General features: G+C 33.5%; 1 protein-coding gene across 1 annotated transcript in view; it reads left to right on the top strand.

The window, feature by feature from the left end:
- The first annotated feature begins 598 nt into the window (after positions 1-598).
- LOC117118743 (transmembrane channel-like protein 5) overlaps positions 599-19,643 on the top strand; it is a 34,905-nt gene continuing 15,860 nt past the window's right edge. The window contains exons 1-6 of the mRNA XM_033263423.1: positions 599-711; positions 6,776-7,030; positions 9,770-9,967; positions 15,093-15,324; positions 17,329-17,419; positions 18,326-18,583. Coding sequence (XP_033119314.1) covers positions 6,814-7,030; positions 9,770-9,967; positions 15,093-15,324; positions 17,329-17,419; positions 18,326-18,583 — 996 coding nt within the window. The 5' untranslated portion in view covers positions 599-711; positions 6,776-6,813. The remainder of the gene's footprint in view (positions 712-6,775; positions 7,031-9,769; positions 9,968-15,092; positions 15,325-17,328; positions 17,420-18,325; positions 18,584-19,643) is intronic.

The following is a 19,643-nucleotide window of genomic DNA, read 5'->3' as shown; positions in this document are numbered from 1 at the left end:
TTTCTCAATGCGCACTACATACTGTCAATCACTATGGCTGCGCAATCTTTTTGATTTTGAAGCTGATACATTTATCTCTCATAAAATATCAAACATATTAATATTTTCCACCAAGAAAAGTTTCGAATATAGTGGAACATTTACATGACCTATAAAAGTATAGTATATTTCAACATCAATTTTCATAAGTTGGCCTAAATTCGCCCATTCTAATTTTAACAGATATTAATTAATAAATGATTAAGGATTTAAGGATTATAATAAAAGGGGAACATTGTTCATTATAAAGATATTTAATGGGTTAAAATCAAACGTTTTATTGCACAACTGCTCTGCTGGAAGCGTATAAATGCATGTCGTTGCCAAGTTGTTGCTAACGAAAAATTGTGAATTATAGGGTAATACGCCCGCGCGCGATCCAAAAGCGGGGAACACATAGGTTTGTCGCGTCAACAAAGGGATCTGTTGCCGAGTGATCTCCTTCTCAATAATACCTGCATGGTTCTACTGTATTAATCCGAATGTTGGCCAGATAAAACGTGTGCAACATGCAACAGGTAATGTAGCGCCATCTATCACGTTCTACAACTTTTGGACACGCTTCACTGCATCCGCGACATTAGTAGAGAGCGGATTCGTGATGATAGGTTTAGAGTTGGAGGCCTATTGAATTGACTGTCGGAAGGAAACATTGTTTATTCGGACATTGAGGTGAGTCACAGTTAGGTACTTTGTTTTAATCAATTACTTTTATGTGAGAATATCATATTTTCTTTGCAATTCTTTCATGGCCCTGGCTACCTGCCTACAAAGAATGTTTCGTAACATGGCGTTATCGACGATCGTATAGGCTTAGGCCTAGGGCTAGGCCACTCTTCTTACTCCTACATACTGTAGGCCTAGGGTTCTGTCTATAGAACTTCAACTAGGCTTATCATCAGGATTGAGCCTTAGCTAGGCTTAGAAAGTAGTAGAACTACTACTACTAGGCCTAGGCTATTATTCAGGCCTAGGCCTATGTCAAGTTATTAACTTATAATTATTTATATTTTTTAACCATATTTTTATTTATCATAATATCGTCGCTCACATCACGAACTAACACAATTAAATTCAATTGTGTTAGTTTGTGAAATCAAAAAAGCGCGTCAAAATACGCGCTGTTGTCGTTAAGGACTTTTTGTGTGGTAAAGAATACAAAATTGCTTGACAACCAATACGCGCTCGTTTTGACGCGCTACTGTGATTTCACGAACTAACACAATCTACTTCGATTGTGTTAGTTCGTGATGTGAGCGACGATATGTAGGCATGGCCTAGGCCTATGTATTATCATTACATACTGTACCATTGTTTTAACTGTTCAATTTTATTTTTTTAATGTTTATTATTAAGTGTTCATTTCATATAATAATTTTCTTTTTTACATTTTTATATTCTCTCTTCACATTTGTCTATTGATCACTTTGTTTATTTGTTGTTCGATTGATGATGACTTAACTACAGTATTTATTGTCTGATGTCTTTTAAAAATATGAGCTCATAAATAAATCACATGATCAAATCAATATTTTTATTTGTAGTAAAAAAAATTAATGGTTTTATAATATTGTTAAATTGTTGTTCTCTGTAATATAGTAATTGATATGGGATCTGATGATGTTGATTGAAAAGTGCCCATATATTGAACTTTCAACTCACTGTCAATAAAGTATGTTCTTACATGCTATGAATCCATACATTTTTAAATTATAGTGGTCTCCTTCCAACTGGATTTTGAAAGATCTGTGTACATGTATGTTGAAATTTATCATATACCGTATAAGATAATGAAATTAATATTCTTTGAAAAAAAACAGTTTATTTGTAAAAATGTGATGTCATCATATGACCATATTTAGGCATATCGCATATTTCTCTCAAAATTTGTGAGTCTGCCACTGGCCATCGCATAATAGTTTGATTGTAAATTTGCATTAAAATCAAAGTTGCAGCACGATCTGTACTTATTTGACCAAATTAGATTAATTAATTAAATGATGACCTTTTTCAAATGATATTCTAGCAACTCAGTGAGATTGATAATAAGTTAAACTCGGGGGAGCAGTGTTAAGAATGGTGTGACACGCCTCCGTTTCTTCAGGAAATTGCGGTCATTCACTGTTGATGTATAATGAGCCTTGTTAATTCTGTTATTGAAACGCTCTTTTGTTTGGAAGTTAAGTGAAAATGATTATAACAGAATACAGTACTATGTATCATAAATCAGGCTGGAAAAATTCTACAACAAAATAAACAACTAGATGATAGGTGTGAAAATTATTTACAAAGTCAGTGTTCTCCCGAAGCCGTTTCAGCCATCAATTTTACCGGATTTTACCGGCAAAAATAACTGGCCAACCAGAGTGATAATTCTGAGATTGTAAAATAATAAAACCATTGATTAGGCCTATAGTCTAAGCTGGCCTTCTTTCTTCAACAAATGAATATCATTCCAATTTAATATATACGTATAGGCAACGACTATACGGTATGTATTGTCATTAAACCTCACTCAAAAGGGATAACGCCTCAGACTGCGTGCATAGCTAAATTTTTCTGAACAAATTTACCAGTAAAGAAGTAAAGAATCTTAACAGATAGTTCTCACCCGCTAAACAATTCTTAATCAAAATATCAATTAAGTTTTAGGGCCTAATTATAATTATATCAGTTGTTGTCGTTTTTGCATTAATCCTGCACTTTATTTTGCAATGTGATGTACTACCAACTGATTTTCCAAAAGGGCACAAATGAAGAATTTTGAACTTTTTATTTATTTAAATAACTCGGTTTGAGCACAGATTTTAAACAATTTTGTGAAATTTCTAATTATGCAGTATTAGAAAAAAAATTACAGTTGTGCTCAATATAAAAACTAGTCTGTTGACAGAGTATAAATGTTCACAACAAACTCAAATAACAATTAAATATTTTAAATTCCTTTGTGTGATTGTGCTCTTCTACTGTAGTACAGTAGTCCTGTTACAAAAATAACATCCATTTTGTACTAAAGACTCCATTGCTATGCCTCACTTAAGCTCAATGGTGTTCTATTATTAGGAATGGGTGTATAGTAGGTTAAGGAATATATGTGTCATTCATTGTGTATTAGACTAGAGAAGAATAAGAGTACGCACTGCTTTAATGCTGTGCATTGTACCATAAGTTAATCTTCCAAGCAGCCATCGGCGATAGCAAAACTAAAAAAAAAAGGGTGGATGTGAAATTCACGCTAGATAAAGTTGGCTTGCGTGGTAATTATATCGACAATACACTTTTGTCCTTTGAATCATTTTTCAATAACTAAATATAAGGAAATAAAAATTCCCAAATATATGTTGTAAAATTATCAAATCAACGGCAGAAGAAAAACATACAGCACAACTAGAAATGGAAGGGGTGTGAATAACTGGAGATACTGTAGTAAACGTTAGATGTGGGAAGGGGGAAAAATTGAGTCTTGCATATAGTACATTTGAAAAGTTAAGATTTGCTTCTTAATATGCTACCATGCTGTACTGTACAGTATTAGGAAAATGTTTTTGAGCACATACTGTATGGCAGGCTTTTGAAAATTTTGCCCTTGTAAATGTTAAAAGCTGGTTAAACTTTGTAATCGATCTTTGCTATTTCCAGAGGACAAGCATATTCCAACAATGGTCTTAAGTAGGTGACTTGTGGGTCATTACAAGTGGCAGGTACCATAAAGCAAATTTATACAGAGTCAACATTTATGACAAGAAGACTTTAACTTTAAGATGGTTTCTTTTACATTGAATATTAGCCAGGCACGGATCTCCCCGCTCCCCCATTTAGCCACTAATGAAATTTCAATGCATATCATATGTGCTACTCACTTTATCTATTCTGAAACTCGTTGTGGACCCCTCCCCCCTTCTCCCCCGTTGGAAAACAGGCTTCATTGGCCCCAGTGCTTTAGAGGCATTGGCCTAAAATTGTATTGAATTATGATTGTAATTGATGGCTATCAGTAGGCATGTGCTCTTGACATGTTAATCGCAAGCTTGTACTAAGACTCATCCTATTAATGAGTAGAGTCAATATTTGTTGTTTTAATGTATTAGTCACATATTAGTATGGCTCACTCGTATAGCTTTAAGTAAAATATAGGGGCTTTCCCCTTTCGGCAGTGACTTAAATCCATGCAATTCTTTAACTAAAGTCATTTCTATGCTCATCAATTTGTGCCCAATATGAAAAAGAAGAATAAACATCATTTTTTATGACTGTTTTTCTGAACTCCATCTGGATACACTTTCATTTTCTATTCGTTCAATGCCTCAAAAACCGAGATTCACTTTAAGATTGATTTTGAACCCTCTTGTCATTCTTTTACTTTCCTACTGTAAATGCTATAGTAATACCGTATACTTATTCTTACATTAAGACCAGGCTTAAAGTAGCATATTACGACAAATCATTTGAAAACGATCGTTTTCGCATGATTGTGACATCATTTGATTTTATTTGTGAAAATATTTTTTAATCCTATACACAATAAATCGTTATCGAATTGTGCTAGTGTGAAAACTTCTCTTATTTCTTTTATTTTCTATATGAACAAATTCCTTTTTAGCTTTTTATCATTGATCATTTTCGTCATAGTGTAAACAGGCCTTAAGTCTTTGTCTTTTTATTGCTATTGATGCCTTTAGCATGAAATTAAAAAAATTATGGCATCATTTGATTTGATTTGTGAAAATATTTTTTTATCGTATACACGATAAATCATTTATCGAATTGTGCTAGTGTGAAAATGTCTCTTATTTCTTTATTTTCTATGAACAATTGCTTTTTAGCTTTTTGATGTTGATCGTTTTCATCATAGTGTAAACAGGCCTAAGTCCTTGCCTTTATTGCTATGGATGCCTTTAGCATAAAATAAAAAATCATCAAATACACTTTATAAAGGTAAACAAAACCGGAATTGTTGACAATATGGTTTTGCATTGTCATTATTTGAATACCATTTCATAAAATATATACAGTACAGTGCACCATTTATATATGGTAATGGTAATGGTGGGATATTTGTAGTGCGCCTTCCACAATAAAATCGTCTCAAGGCGCCGAAAAAAAGGTAGGACCAAGAATATATATATATATATACGTACTATATAAGTATAGTACATCCATGATTTACTTTCCATTACGTCAGAGATAGTGTTCCTACTATGGAAAGAATCAGACAAGCAGATTACAAAGTACAATCTGCCTTGGTTTACTGTATATCAAAGTGAACTTTACACAGTACACAGTTCTGATGACAGTATTATCTAGATCCTATTCAATTACAATACTGGTAATATTTCAAGAGCTGCATTTATACGTACTGTTAACTGACTGTCAAAGTGTCAGTAATTGTATTATGTTGTGTGTGATGCGTAAACATGTACCATATAGCTCAAGTGATCTTAGGTGTTTGGTGACCACTTGTGTGTCCATAGTCCGATTCAGTAATAATATTATAATGCATGTAAAAAGCGAGCATTAGAGCATTATTTTTTTTCCCGATTTCCTTTCATTATCAACAATATGCAAAAATAATTTCCAATTTCTTTATGCCTACGGTATGTAGCATCCTCTGTAGAAAACAAAATGACATAATTTTTCACTAATTAGCATAAAATAAAAAAAACAGGAAGAGAGAGTACTGTACTTCATTTGTTAAATTGTTTGTCATAAAAAAATTCATACAAATAAAAGTGATGTGTGTTGGCTAATAAAATACAGTACAAGAATTAATGAATATTGAGTAACTGATAAGTACAGACTTAATGAATAAATAAATGCATTGCTGCATATTAAAATCATACAGTACCTGTACAGTTAGTTACCAAGATTAATTAATTAACAGTAGTGTCAGAGACTGGAAGTGGTTCTATCAATTTATCATCATGGAAGGAAAATACTGTAGGGCTAAACATTTTTTAATGTATTCTCTAGTACTGTATGCTATGGTTGATCTCTTAATATGTTAACTTTATAAGCAGGTTACTTTCATTTTTTTTTCTTTTTAATTTTTATGCCATTTTTTTCTGAGAAAAATACATTTTAAAAACACATAATGCATTTTATACATTTGGTTGAGACTAAAAGAGGTCTCCCTCTAAATAAAGACCCCTCCAATTAAAGACTACCTCCATTTAAAGACCACTTCTCTGTGGTCCCAAATTAACAAATTTCTTTTATATTTATTCTAATTAGAGACCAAAGTGGCTAAAGACCATATAAACCCTGGTCCCAAAAGTGGTCTTTAATTAGAGGGAGACCTGTATACTGTAAGATTCTACTAAGTACTCTACTTGATACTTATACTGTACTGTAGTATATTCAGAAACAAACTTAACATCTGTCCCCAAATGCCTTTATTCATTTTCCTTTACTCGGCAACCAACTTTCCACCATCATCCGTTATGCTCCAACTCTTTCTCAATTCAGTTCTCTTCTCAAAACTCACCTTTTTCCATAGTACATACTTTTTAAGCGCTATGATACTCAGGTAAAGAGTGCTACAGTATATACATGCCTACATATTATTATTATATAACAGTACCGTGTATAAATGCCTGCATATTATTATTATTTATATAACAGTATATAAATGCCTACATATTAAATTTATTATTATTATTAATATTATCATATTGTTATTATTGTTATTATTATTATTATTATTATCATAACTAAGACCTTTTCATTCTAATGGCAGACACGAATCCTGATTGGTCCAAGCCTGTTAATCCAACCATGGCAAACCGGCACTCGGGTGCCGGCTACTCAGGCCAGCAAAGCGAGTACTATGAGGAAGAAGACAGCTTAGAAGCCCATTTCTCAGGCTCTCATCAAGGTCATGAATTCCAGGTTTACGTAGAAGATGAGGGTCCCCACGGGCAACCGGTCCGCCGAACGTACTCACACAGACTCGGTCCTCATACACGCATAGAGGAAGTACCGATGGATTATGGTAAGTCAATTTGTGAAAGCATTAAATTTTAATAAAGAATTTACTCAGAAAACAAGATATTAGGTCTCCCTCCAATTAAAGACCACTTTTGCGAGTGGGATTTGTACAGTATGGCCTTTAGCCACTTTGGTCTCTAATTAGAATAATATAGATAAAGGAAATTTGATAATTTGGGACCACAGAAAAGTGGTCTTTAAATGAAAGTTTTCTTTAATTGGAAGGAGACCAAACATCCAAATTAAATTTGCATATCTTTAAAATTTATTATGACTATAGGAACTGCTTTCAAATATACAGCAATAATTTGATACGTAAAAATAGCCAAATTACAGTATGTCAAAATTTGTATTCTTTCAAAATAATATGCTCTGAAAATGATGATTTTGGTATTTTATTATTATAGTTTACTCTTATTTTAGAAAATACAAATTGTATAATAGTTAAATAAGTATACAGTAAATGCTTATACTGTGCTTTAGTAGTTATAAATAAGTTTTAGGTTGGGGAACATGCTTGTATTGTTAGCTCTTTTTTAGTTTTTGTTGTTAATATGATTAGTTTTTCTTTTTAGTGGAAATTAAGATTTAATTAAATTTGGTAGGCAGGTTGGAATTGATGAATTATGCAAAATAATCATTTTTCACAGTTACTGAATGTCTTGCGACATATGCTGTGGTGCACTTTGAGAGTGATCATTAGACAATGTACACAGATAAAAATCTATTTAGCTTGGTATTGCATTAAAATAGATAACAAACAATGAATAATATCCAATATTTACTCTACTGTAGATACAGGATGCACTAATCATTACCCAGTATAGTATCTTCCTGTTCTACTACTCTCAGTAAACTCTGCATTAAGCTACATTCACACTCAGTAAACTCTGCATTAAGCTACATTCACACTCACTAAACTCTGCATTTTGCTACATTCACACAGCAAATTCTGCATTTACAGTAGCTACTGCACATTCACACTCAGTGAACTCTTCATTAAGCTACATTCACACAGTAAACTCTGCATTAATCTACATTCACACTCAGTAACTCTTCATTAAGCTACACTCACACTCATTTAACTCTGCATTAAGGTACATTCACACTTAGTACACTCTGCATTAAACTACATTCACACCAAATCCGAATTTTCAGATCCGAAGGCCTACCAGACCCATCAGAAAATCCAATCGGTGTGTAAGAATAGGGGCGCCGGCATTCAGCGCATCAGAAATGCTGTCCAAATTTCAGTTTAGATCCGATGAGTGCAGCTATAACCACTAATCATAGAGATAGTAATATCAGTCTACATTTTGGTAAAAGAATCTGAAATCAATGAGGCCTGTCTGTGTATTAATTATTAATTTCAGTGATTATCTGAACAAGTATGCCTGTTTAAATATTTAGTATGTTCTATTATGGGTTAAGAGCAATTTATTTTCCTCATCCATCAGCAGTTCTCTAATTATGTTATGATTTGGATATTTGATATACTGCAGTAATACCATCACATTGGATACTGCACAGGGTTCATAAATCTGTTCTAAATTACTCTGTGAGAATAGATGGTAGATTTTTTTTATGATTGACTTTGCTTGCCCTATTCCCTGTAATGCATCTGGTGTAATGTTTATTATTTCATGCCAAGCTTAAAACAGAATTTTAATAATACCGAATAGTATGGGATTTAATATGCAAATACAGTAAAGAGTTAAACAGTACTGTTGGACTCTACCCAACAACAGTTTACTGTAGTGGGAAATTTTCTATTTTATCAAATCAAGTGCCTTGAACTGACATAAATTTACTGACAGTTTTGATGTTCATTACACAAATATTTTCGCATCGCAACCAGATGAATATTTTCAATAACAGTACTGCACTGCAGTAAAACCTTGAATAGAAGCCACATAGGGCTTAATTTTGAGAAGAAGCCCATCTCGAAAAGAAGCCCCCTTTTTTGCAAAAAGTAGTCTCAGAAAGAAGTAAAAGTAGTCTCGAAAAGAATCCCAATCATTTACGGAGTAGAACAAACTTGATGGTTGAAAAGCCCATGTGCTTTATAATGTAATATTCTGAGATATAATAATTTGAGATAGTACTTACATTTAGACTGACGTTATATTTAATTATTATGATTGTGTGTCAGTATGAATATTATTTTATTGACATACTAGCATCGTTAAAATTTTAAAAAATATAAACAAAATTTCAAATTCCATCACTGAAAAATGTTACATAGTAGAAATTCTAACATTTATAGCATTCATTTTGAAATAAAGCCCCTTCTTTTCGAAATGAATCCCATCTTGAAAAGAGGCCCATCTAAAAAGTAAGCCCATCTAAGTGTTCGAAAAAGCGAAGAAGCCAGGGATTCTATTAGGGTTTTTGTGGTATGTTAAAATAAATATTCTATTCATAATAATCATTCCTTTTTAATAAATTTTTCTTAATACTTCTATTTGTTCACATTCAACATAAAAATTGCGCAGCTCCAAGCCACCCAACTTAACTACAACGTGTAAAGGATACGGATACAAACATGTAACAACAATAATTCTATATGTTTTAGACTTGTGTATGTATAGTATTCAAGGCACAGGTCTCCCTCCAATTAAGGACCACATTTTGGACTGGGGTTTCCATATTGGTGGGGGTCTACAAATAGAGAGATATCTTCACTTGATATTAGAAAGGCTAACTACAAAGATCAGACTGCCAACATTTCTTGCATTCACAGTTAATGATGGCTATGATTACGAAGATGATGAGCCAGAGCATGTAATGGTCGAGGTGGACAATAGAGAGTATGAAGAGGACGTATCAAGTGATGAGTACAACACGGAAAGTGATGATGAAATCGCGGAGAGAGAGCTTACTGCTGCTTCCCTACAAGACCCCAACACTATTCTGGACTTGCTACCAAGCAGACAGCTAGGTAAGGTATACAACACACATTTCCACTGTACTCAATCAATGACTAGAACAACTCCACTCCCTAATGTAAGCACACCCAGTATAAAGAAGAACAAATTAAAATTAAAAGATTTTCTATAAAATGCTGCTTCAGGTTTCGAACCTTTCCTTTTACCTTATTTACAATCCCTCTCCAAGTACGAAAACCTGGGTATCTTTATATTTTTTTTTTCGCTTATGACCTATAAATTAAAAAAATAAATCCCAAGCTAACTCTTGACTATACAGTATGACATTTCCCCAACCCTAACCCTAACCTAACTTAATTGCCTCTCTCATAATCACCATTATGCTTAATCACCATTGTTATTGTACTAGCTTTTAATCCCCTCATTTAAATATTGTAGCATTTTTTGTAATCAGTGTCTAAGTTTTCTCATTCCTGATGATGACCCAATAAAGGTTGAAACGTTGAATCATGGCCTCCCTCTCTTTATTCGCAGTAACGTTCATTTTATGTTCTCTGTGATTAAGCGGCAGATGATTTTGTTTGTATAATATTTTGTTGTATAAACAACATTTTCATATCACCACAACTGTGCATTAATATTCCTTACCAAAACGGATGTACTGGTATTCTTCAATTGTCCTAATAATCATTCTCCTAAAAAAGTTAATGTGAGTGTTTTATGGTTAAACTGTTGAATATATTGAAAATACCTGCATTCTTTAATGATATTTGATAATGTGTCATTAAAAAATAGTAACCTACATAATATATCTCATAGCACTTAACAACCTGTGCATATTAAACATCTGTGAAATGTGTTGTTTCGAAGGCATTGGGAGATGTTTGTTTGCGAACGTTAGATAGCGTTTCGCTCCACAATGCAGGAACAGCCACAACAAAAGACCTTTATCCATAATTTAATTTAGATTTCAATAACTACAATACTGCATGCGTGTAAATTGTTCTTATTTATATATAATTTATGGGTATGTTATGTGTTTGCATCGACAGTATGTATGCTATCTATTGTATACATTGTCGTGTTTTTATTGTTTTATCATGTTTCTACTGTTTTATCATGTTTTTACTGTTTTGTCGTGTTTTTACTGTTTCTGATTGTTTTTACGTAAGGACCACAATGGAAATAAGTTGCCAATTTTGGTACTTTATTGTGTTTTTATCCTCTGAATATGATATTTCTTGTCTAGTACATATTCAGAATAAAGAAATAAAAATAAATTAAATAAAATACACAATGATTTCATACAGTGCACTCTCCCGCTCCAGACACCTGATTCTGACACCCCTTTAATTTGAGAACCACTTTTTCAAAGAACCAAATAAAAATCATCAATCTTTCAACACATAGCTAACCCAAACGGAGACCATACCCCGAGACCACCCCAAATTTTCAGGTCCCAAATTGGTCTCGAATTGAAGGGCGAAATTGTAGTGCGTATGTATCAATGTATAGCACATCTGTAGCGTGCGTCAGTATAAATATTTCCAAAAATATGAACATTGATCTTTCTTCATTCCTATAAATTGCAAGTATTTTGTTTCTATAAGTGGCTGCCCCTTAATTTCCCAAAGCCAAGCTAAGAAAAAATTGTGAGTACTCCATTAAAATGTTGAATTTGTGGCATAATCTGTAAATCTATAAGTGGTTTATGAAGACATGAATCCGTAGGGTATATTCCCTGAAGAGCATACTGCAATATGGTACGCCAATCAGTTGCCAGACTGAAAAGTCAACGAAGGGGCATCAAGGGGAATTCATTACTTAAGGAAATCTTTCACCTAGAAGAAACAATCATACTAATCATTAAGTCAATGTCAACATGTGTGCATGTTCTACAGTACAGGATGTATGTACTGTATTAGCGTCAATAGTGTGTGCCTATTAAAAAGTAGATTAAATGTATTGTATCAAAATTCATACATAATAATCATAATTAATACATGATCATTTATAATAGTGTTGGTTCACAATATACAATACATTAAAATTTTGATATGAATCCCTATCAAGACGATTAAAAAAAATATGACATGCCTGCAGTACAGTTTATGGTCATGCTGAAACACACAACAGTTTAAGAAATTGTGTGTATTGTACTGTACAGTGTGTGTGTATAGTGTGAATGTACAGTAATAGTGTTTATATATACAGTATAATATGTATAATGTGAATGTGCAGTATATACAGTACAATATGTGGCAAAGACAAGCCAAACCAGTCACTCGTCGCAAATCGTGTTTCAGAGAAAATGGCCAAAACATGCTGGAATGTCCAATTTTTTTAAATCTATTTTCACTAAACTAACCTTTATATATCTACACATCATTCTATGCTGTTATTTTTCCCATTTTCAATGTTAAAACAACACTTTTTAAGGATTTAAAGATAGTTTCTGCATGAGAAATGCCTGAAATCATAAACTTTAAAGGCTGATTTCTCATATATTGTTCTTTAAACAGCTGTGTGGTTAAACGCTTGTAACTTCATAAGGAAATGTCGGATTTGAATGATTTTTTTACCATTTTATAGCTATTATTTTACTCTCTTACACTGTATTAATAACTCAAAATTTATTTTTGCGACGAGTGACTGGTTTGGCTTGTCTTTGCCACATATGTAGAGTACAGTGTGACAGTAGGCCTACAGTGTACAGTATATGTTCAGTACAGTATGAATGTACAGTATAGTGTGTATAATACAGAACAGTATGTATAGTACAGTTTGTATAGTGTTAACGTACAATATAGTATACAGTATAGTATGTATATACAATGAGACAGTAGGCCTATACAGAATGTACTGTACAGCACAGTGTGTACTGTATGTACAATACAGTGTGTATAGTGTGAATGTACAATATATTGTGTATATATACTATGTACAGTACAGTAGTAGGCCTACAGTGTATAGTATATGTACAATACAGTGTGAATGTACAGTATAGTGTGTATAATCAAAGAACTTAAATAGTAGAAGAATGAGCTGCTCCGCGTATTTGCATTAAAATTGATGGAACATTCGCCCTCCTGCGGTTGCAGTAAAATTTGAACATTTTACTAAGTGGAGAAACTAAAGGAAACAAGCAAACAAGAGCAGTGCCTTTATTGTTTTTATATAGCGCCGCCGCACGGTTGCAGTAAAATTGTTCTCCGTGTACCCACAATGCCTTTTGAACGGATGTTCCACTATATTGGGAAGCTGCTCTATCTTCTGCAGAACAGTGAGTATGTACAGTACAGTACAGTGTGTATAGTGTGAATGTACAGTATAGTGTGTATATACACAGTATAGTATATAAAGTACAGTGTGACAGTAGGCCTACAACTAGTACAGTGTGAATTTACAGTATAGTGTGTATAGTACAGAACAGTATGTACTGTATGTACAGTATAGTGTGACAGTAGGCTTACAGTGTAAAGTACGTATACTGTACATTGTATAGTATGTACAGTACAATGTGACAGTAGGCCTATACAGTGTATACTGTACATTACAGGGTGTATGTACAGTTATAAGCATACGTAGTGTGTGTCATCTAATAAATAAATTTATTCTATCAAAATTCATAAATAAAAATACATGATCATTTATATAAATTCTGGTATCCGCAATATATTCAAATTTCGATATAAAGTTCTGCCTAGACTTTTAAATTTATTTTGACAGAACATGTGACATACCTATATATGGTCATGATGACATCACATCATGACCATATATACGCACACCATGACTATATGTGGGCATGCAACAGTGTAGATAGATCTTAAGACTTTGGCATAATACTATAAATAATGTCACATCATTGATTTTTCATTTTATTTATTTATTTGACCTTCAGAATACACAGAAAATATAAAGTACATGAATAATTTGAATTAAAGCCAGGTTGTTACTATCAAATCACTAAAGCAGTGTGCTACTAACGACGATGGAATAAATGGTTATTAAATTTAACAGGAAGTTATATGTGACGCTATTGGAGGATGTGTATCTGTAATGGCTTTTGATATACATCTTTTGTTATGGATGATATTGACTATTACATTGCATTCACGCATGAAAGGTTTACAGAGGAATCATTTTTATCTATTGAATCAATCCAACGAGGAATTTCTTGCAACAAAATGGTGAATGCGTATTTCAAATTAGTTTCGAGTTTTAGAATGTTACTGACAACTTCAAACTTTTACATGAAGAGAATGAAGACAGTGCTTATTTTTATATCTCATTTTTACTCTGTCTAGACTATTTTATATTTGAAAAAAAAAACCCAAGTGATATGCCTAAATATAGTCATGGTGACATCACATTACGACCGTATATAGGCACATCATAACTATGTTAATCCATTTTAGTGGCACCTTTGAACTTTTAAGAAGAGAATTAACAGTTGCTCATTTATATCACATCTTTGCCCTGTCTAGGCTATCAAATTTTATATTTGACAAAACCATGTGAGATGCCTAAATATAGTCATGTTGACATCATATGATGACCATTTATAGGCACATCATGACTATATATGAGTAATTATTAATCCATCTTAATGGCACCTTTGAACTTTTAAGAAGAGAATTAACAGTTGCTCATAAATTTATATAACATCTTTACCCTGTCCAGGCTATCACATTATATTTGCAAAATAAACCCAAACAATACCTAAATAAGGTCATGATAATATTACATATCATGACCATGTATACGCACATCATTACTATATATGGGCAACCAACAGTTTTTTTCAATGATAATTTAGACAAAGCCTAATGAAAAATATATTTTGGACATTTATCTAAAAAATAACAAGATAATATTGATAGGTTTGCCAGGGGTAGAAAAAAACCCATTCAACTCCTACCGATCCATAAAAATTATTAGCCGACATTATTTTATTTATCAGGCAGGCCTATATAAATTAATAAAAAGAACAAGTTTAATACTAATTTCATTTAGTTGTTTTGAGAAGTAAAAGTAGTTAGTGACGGACCACGTCCATACGCAATTATTACATTATTCATTGCATTATATGACTGTTGCTATTTTATACATTATACCTAAATTTATAATCATTAATATAACAAAATGTTGATGAAACTTTATTAACTCTGACAGATCGCAGTATGGTACGTGTGCAGTCCAGTCACTCATGGGTGCGCAACAGGAAAAGTGTCAAAAATGGCTTCCAAACGATTAGAGGTAAAAGAGGACAGGAGGTGACGGAGCAGGTGATCGAGCGGATGCTAAGCAACGAGGACAAGATAGATGGCACCAAAAAAGGAGAACTTTTCAGACGTGAGACAATCAAAGGGTTATCCAGCAGCATTGATTCCAAGAGGAAGATCAGGTGTGTAACAGGCTTTATGTTTTTTTTTTTATAAAAATTGGTTTTTGGGAAATTTTCTGTTCATTGCGATTTGTGTGTTTTTATTGACTTTAAGTGTAAGCAACAACATATTACTGTCAAGTCTTTTGCCTACAAATTGATTTATTACTTACCTCCAAAGGAGGTGATTGATTCACTGCTCTCTGTCAGGTTCTCTGTTTGTAAGTTTACGCAACAAGTAATGAATAGGTCGATCATAAAATTTAGTTGAATAGTACATAATAATCAAAAAGACACCATTCAATTTTTTGGACGGAATGGTCAAAGGTCAAGGTCACAGAAATTTAATCAGTCACCCTCGAGCATAAAAGAAAATAAGGGAATCGCCCCTTGCATTCAGGCAGCACTCAAGAAAATAATGTACCTAAATACAACGGGCATTTCCATTATTTTCTTGAGGGTATGTTGCAGTTTTGCCTAACATACATGCTCTGCTTATTGTTGGTATTAGGCACAGAGCAGAGGTATGCAGTCTATGGAGTGACTGCTCTAACTCTGAATTCCATATTCTTTTTCTGTGGAAAAATTCTGTGTAAAACATTTGTTGGAAAGTCAAACCCCGATTTTTTTTTAATTTTTTTTATTGGTAGATTAGTGAGAGTGTGAAGTTATCATGTTTGTAAAAAGCCCAAAGGATAAGCGAATATATTTGCATAATAATGTGGCAACTGAAAATGTTAAAGGTTAATGGATGTTTGTATGCTATTGCGACTCTACAGAGCTCATTAGACACTTTCAGTTATAGTACCATTGTTACAATCACAAGTCAACACAAAGTAGACAATATGGATCTTCCAACTTTTATTAACCATAAAACATTTTAGTACAACTTCAGAGGAACAAACACATTTATTTCACATTCATCCATGCAAATTACTCAGCAGTCCCAAGTTGAAAGAAAAGTTATTTCCGGGAGATATACTGTTTATTGCCGGGAGATATATTGTTTATTTCCGGGAGATATACACTATTTGTGATCGATGATAGAACACACCTTGTTGGTCTGGATCCTCATCAGAAATATATTTATTTAGTTTTGGAACTCAGATCTATTATAAGAGTATTAAACAACAAAATAAAACATTCCTTTAAGTTTGGATTAATTTTCGGCCATAACCACCAACAATCTAGACTGCGTGGAGGCTATCTGCTACCAAATTCAAGTGATGGCTAACAACCGTTGCAGATTACATGGAGCCTAATTGAGGCATGTCATGGAGAAATGGTTAAGTTGTCGCACAGGCCAGTATTCAGTAAATGAGCTATTAAATATGGGGGCTCAAAAAATTGCCTAGAAATCCAAAATATTAAAAAACAAATGTAACATCTGTCCCCAAAGGCTTTTATGCATTTTAACGTTTTCTTTGGAACCAACTCCCCCACATCATCCATTATAGGCTCTGACTCTTCTTTTTCAATTCAATCTTTCTTAAAACTCACTTTTTTCCATATTTTATACTTTTTTATGTGCTAAGTCGGACCTAAGGGGAATATCTTTCGTGTTATTTTCCCCTTAACATCGTTTTTTTAACTGTTTTCTAATTTCTCTGTTGTCTAAGTACCCCGTAAGGTAGGTTTTAGTAACATAATAATAATTTATAGGTGTAATTTTCCCTTACCTGACGTGGAAATGTACCGAATACTCAGTACATTTGAAAACAACTGCGAAAAAAAATCGCAAGTTGTTCTCGGGTGGGACTCGAACCCACGATCTCCAGATCACTAACCTGCCTCTAGACCACCTCTAGACCACCGAGCTTGCACCTGATGGCCAGTGTTGAATTCGAGTCCAAGTAAGCAGCGGGTACTGCAGGGGCAAAATTACACCTATACATGTTTCTCCTGACGCAAATCCAGTTATTGTCTATTATTCCATCACAACAATAACAATTACTATAATAATAATAATTATTATTATTATAATTATTATTATGATTATTATTATTATTATTATTATTGTTTTAGGTCAAGAGTTGAAGAGGAGTCATTGAAAAAGAAGGAGGCAAAGGAAAAGTCTTTAAACTGTTTTACTCTGTGGTGGTATTCCTTGTTGGTGGTAAGTGTTCACTTGTACAGTACCCCATTGGATTACTTCTGCCTGCAGAGGGGCGGACTAAGAATTTTTGAACGAGGGGGCACAAATGTCCTATAGACCAAGATTTAGTACAATTGTTGGTAAACAGATAAGTGTTCCATAATTGTATGGCTCATGTTCAGTGGTGGCTACAGAAGTTTGCAGACAAGGGGTCCGATATGACTGACAGAGGGGTACAAACCAAGGCGCCAACTAGAGCCTCGATTGGGGTCTCTGGAAAAAAAAAGTCCCTCGTAGAGTTTACTGGGAGAGTTCTTATGGCAACATGTGGTCCAAATTCTGCTTATAGACCACAACATTTGGGATATGCAATAAAAAAAAAAACATTATTTAGATAGGGAAATTGCTATTTTGGAAAATTTTGATCCGACGACCTTGTCATGGTTTTGGACAACAAGGAGTGCAAGCCTGTACGACGGGCTGACAAATGCCCCCCTGCCTCCACTGCTCATGTTCAGTGTATACTGTTAGTCAGCAGTAACAAAACCATGGGAGGTGGGGCATGTTCCCCCTCCCTAAATCCGCCTCTGGGTATTAAACTTCCATATGCTATGCATGACACAATGTATAAAAAAAAAGAGTGATTTCATAATACAAGTCTCCATCTAATTAAAGATCCCTCTAATTAAAGACCACTTATCTGGTGTCCCATATTAACAAATGGCTTTTATCTTTATTATTCTAATTAGAGACCAAATATGCTAAATACCACTTGGAAACCCCGGTCCCGAAAGTGGTCTTTAATTGGAGGGAGACCTGTAATAATAATGTACACAAATGTTGGCTATGTTGAGGGGCACAGTTCAAACTATAGTCCCAAGGTATTATCAAAACTTTACTACTATATTGTTTTCTTGTTTCCATTAGAAATGGGATCACTTTAAGAGTAGTGTCAGCGACGTTTTCTACTCCCTGAAGTTATGGAGGGGCTCACTGAAAAAAATTGAGGGTAATTTTGGCAGCGGTGTCGTGTCATACTTCATCCTTTTGCGATGGCTACTGCTATGGAATATCCCGGTGTTGGTTCTAAGTTTCAGCTTCATCACAATTCCTCAACTCATCTACGAACCAAGTTCTAGTGTCAACAATGAAACTTTTAAAGCTGAAAACATCTTAACTGGAGAGGTATGGAATCAACTGTATATGCACATGTGACTATGTCTTCTTCGATTGTAACATTGGATAAACTACTGTAGATCTTTATATTATTCAATTTAATACATTTTAGTCCCATTTTGGGATTGTATTTTTAATTTTATTAACAAAACTTCTGAAAGTACAATTTAAAAAAAATCATGTTTAACTGTATAAACGCTACCAATATCCAGGAAGCTGACATACTGTACTCCCAACCTAGAAAAACTATGCATTTTAGAGCTAGAAGCCCAAAAGACTAACATACCTGACATACCCCCAACCAAGATGGACTATTCATCATAAGTAGTATGTTACTCCTCCAAGGTCTAAGCATCAGTCCTAATTACTCCAACCTAGCTGAACTATGCATTTTATGTAGAAATATTAATTCTCCAAGGTCCAAGTATTGGCTATAAAATACTCCCAGCCTAGCTGACCTATGCGTCTTGTGGTAGGACTGTTATTTCCGCAAGTTCAAAGTGATTGGTGCAGTGAAAATAAATTAACAATTACTATTAAGTGTGACAATACAATAAGAAAACATGATGGCATTTTATTTATACTGCAGCACAGTATTATCCCTGACGACACAATAATAATGCTTTGTAATGGTTTTGTTCAGTGTCATTTGATTTATGGCATTAAATTATGGGGCAGCACTGTACCTACAAATCATATTTCAAACCTTTTTTTTGACTTTTGCAGAAAATGTGTGTCAGGGGTGTCTGACCTTTTCTCACTTTAGAGCACATAAATTCTGTGTTTCTAAGTTTATTTCCGATCCAATTGGTAATAGATTTCCTCACCATTTAACTGATTGTTTTAAAGTTATAGCTCATGCATATAGTAAGATTCAACAAAGTTTTAATTTAGCTATTTCCCCATGTCGTTAATTTTAGTTGATTTAGAATTGCTTTTTCAGTGCTATTGTTTGAAATGAAAAAACAATTAATGCCATAATGTCATTATTATTATTATTGTTATTATTGTTGTAATTATTAATATTTTCATCACTATTAATATATATGTATATATATATATATATATA

The sequence above is a fragment of the Anneissia japonica genome, unplaced genomic scaffold, assembly GCF_011630105.1.
Source record: "Anneissia japonica isolate Jap-2015-1 unplaced genomic scaffold, ASM1163010v1 scaffold1951_len603592_cov169, whole genome shotgun sequence".
Lineage (NCBI taxonomy): Eukaryota > Metazoa > Echinodermata > Crinoidea > Comatulida > Comatulidae > Anneissia > Anneissia japonica.
Note: the sequence above shows the minus strand (reverse complement) of the source record. Positions and strands in the feature narration are given on the sequence as shown.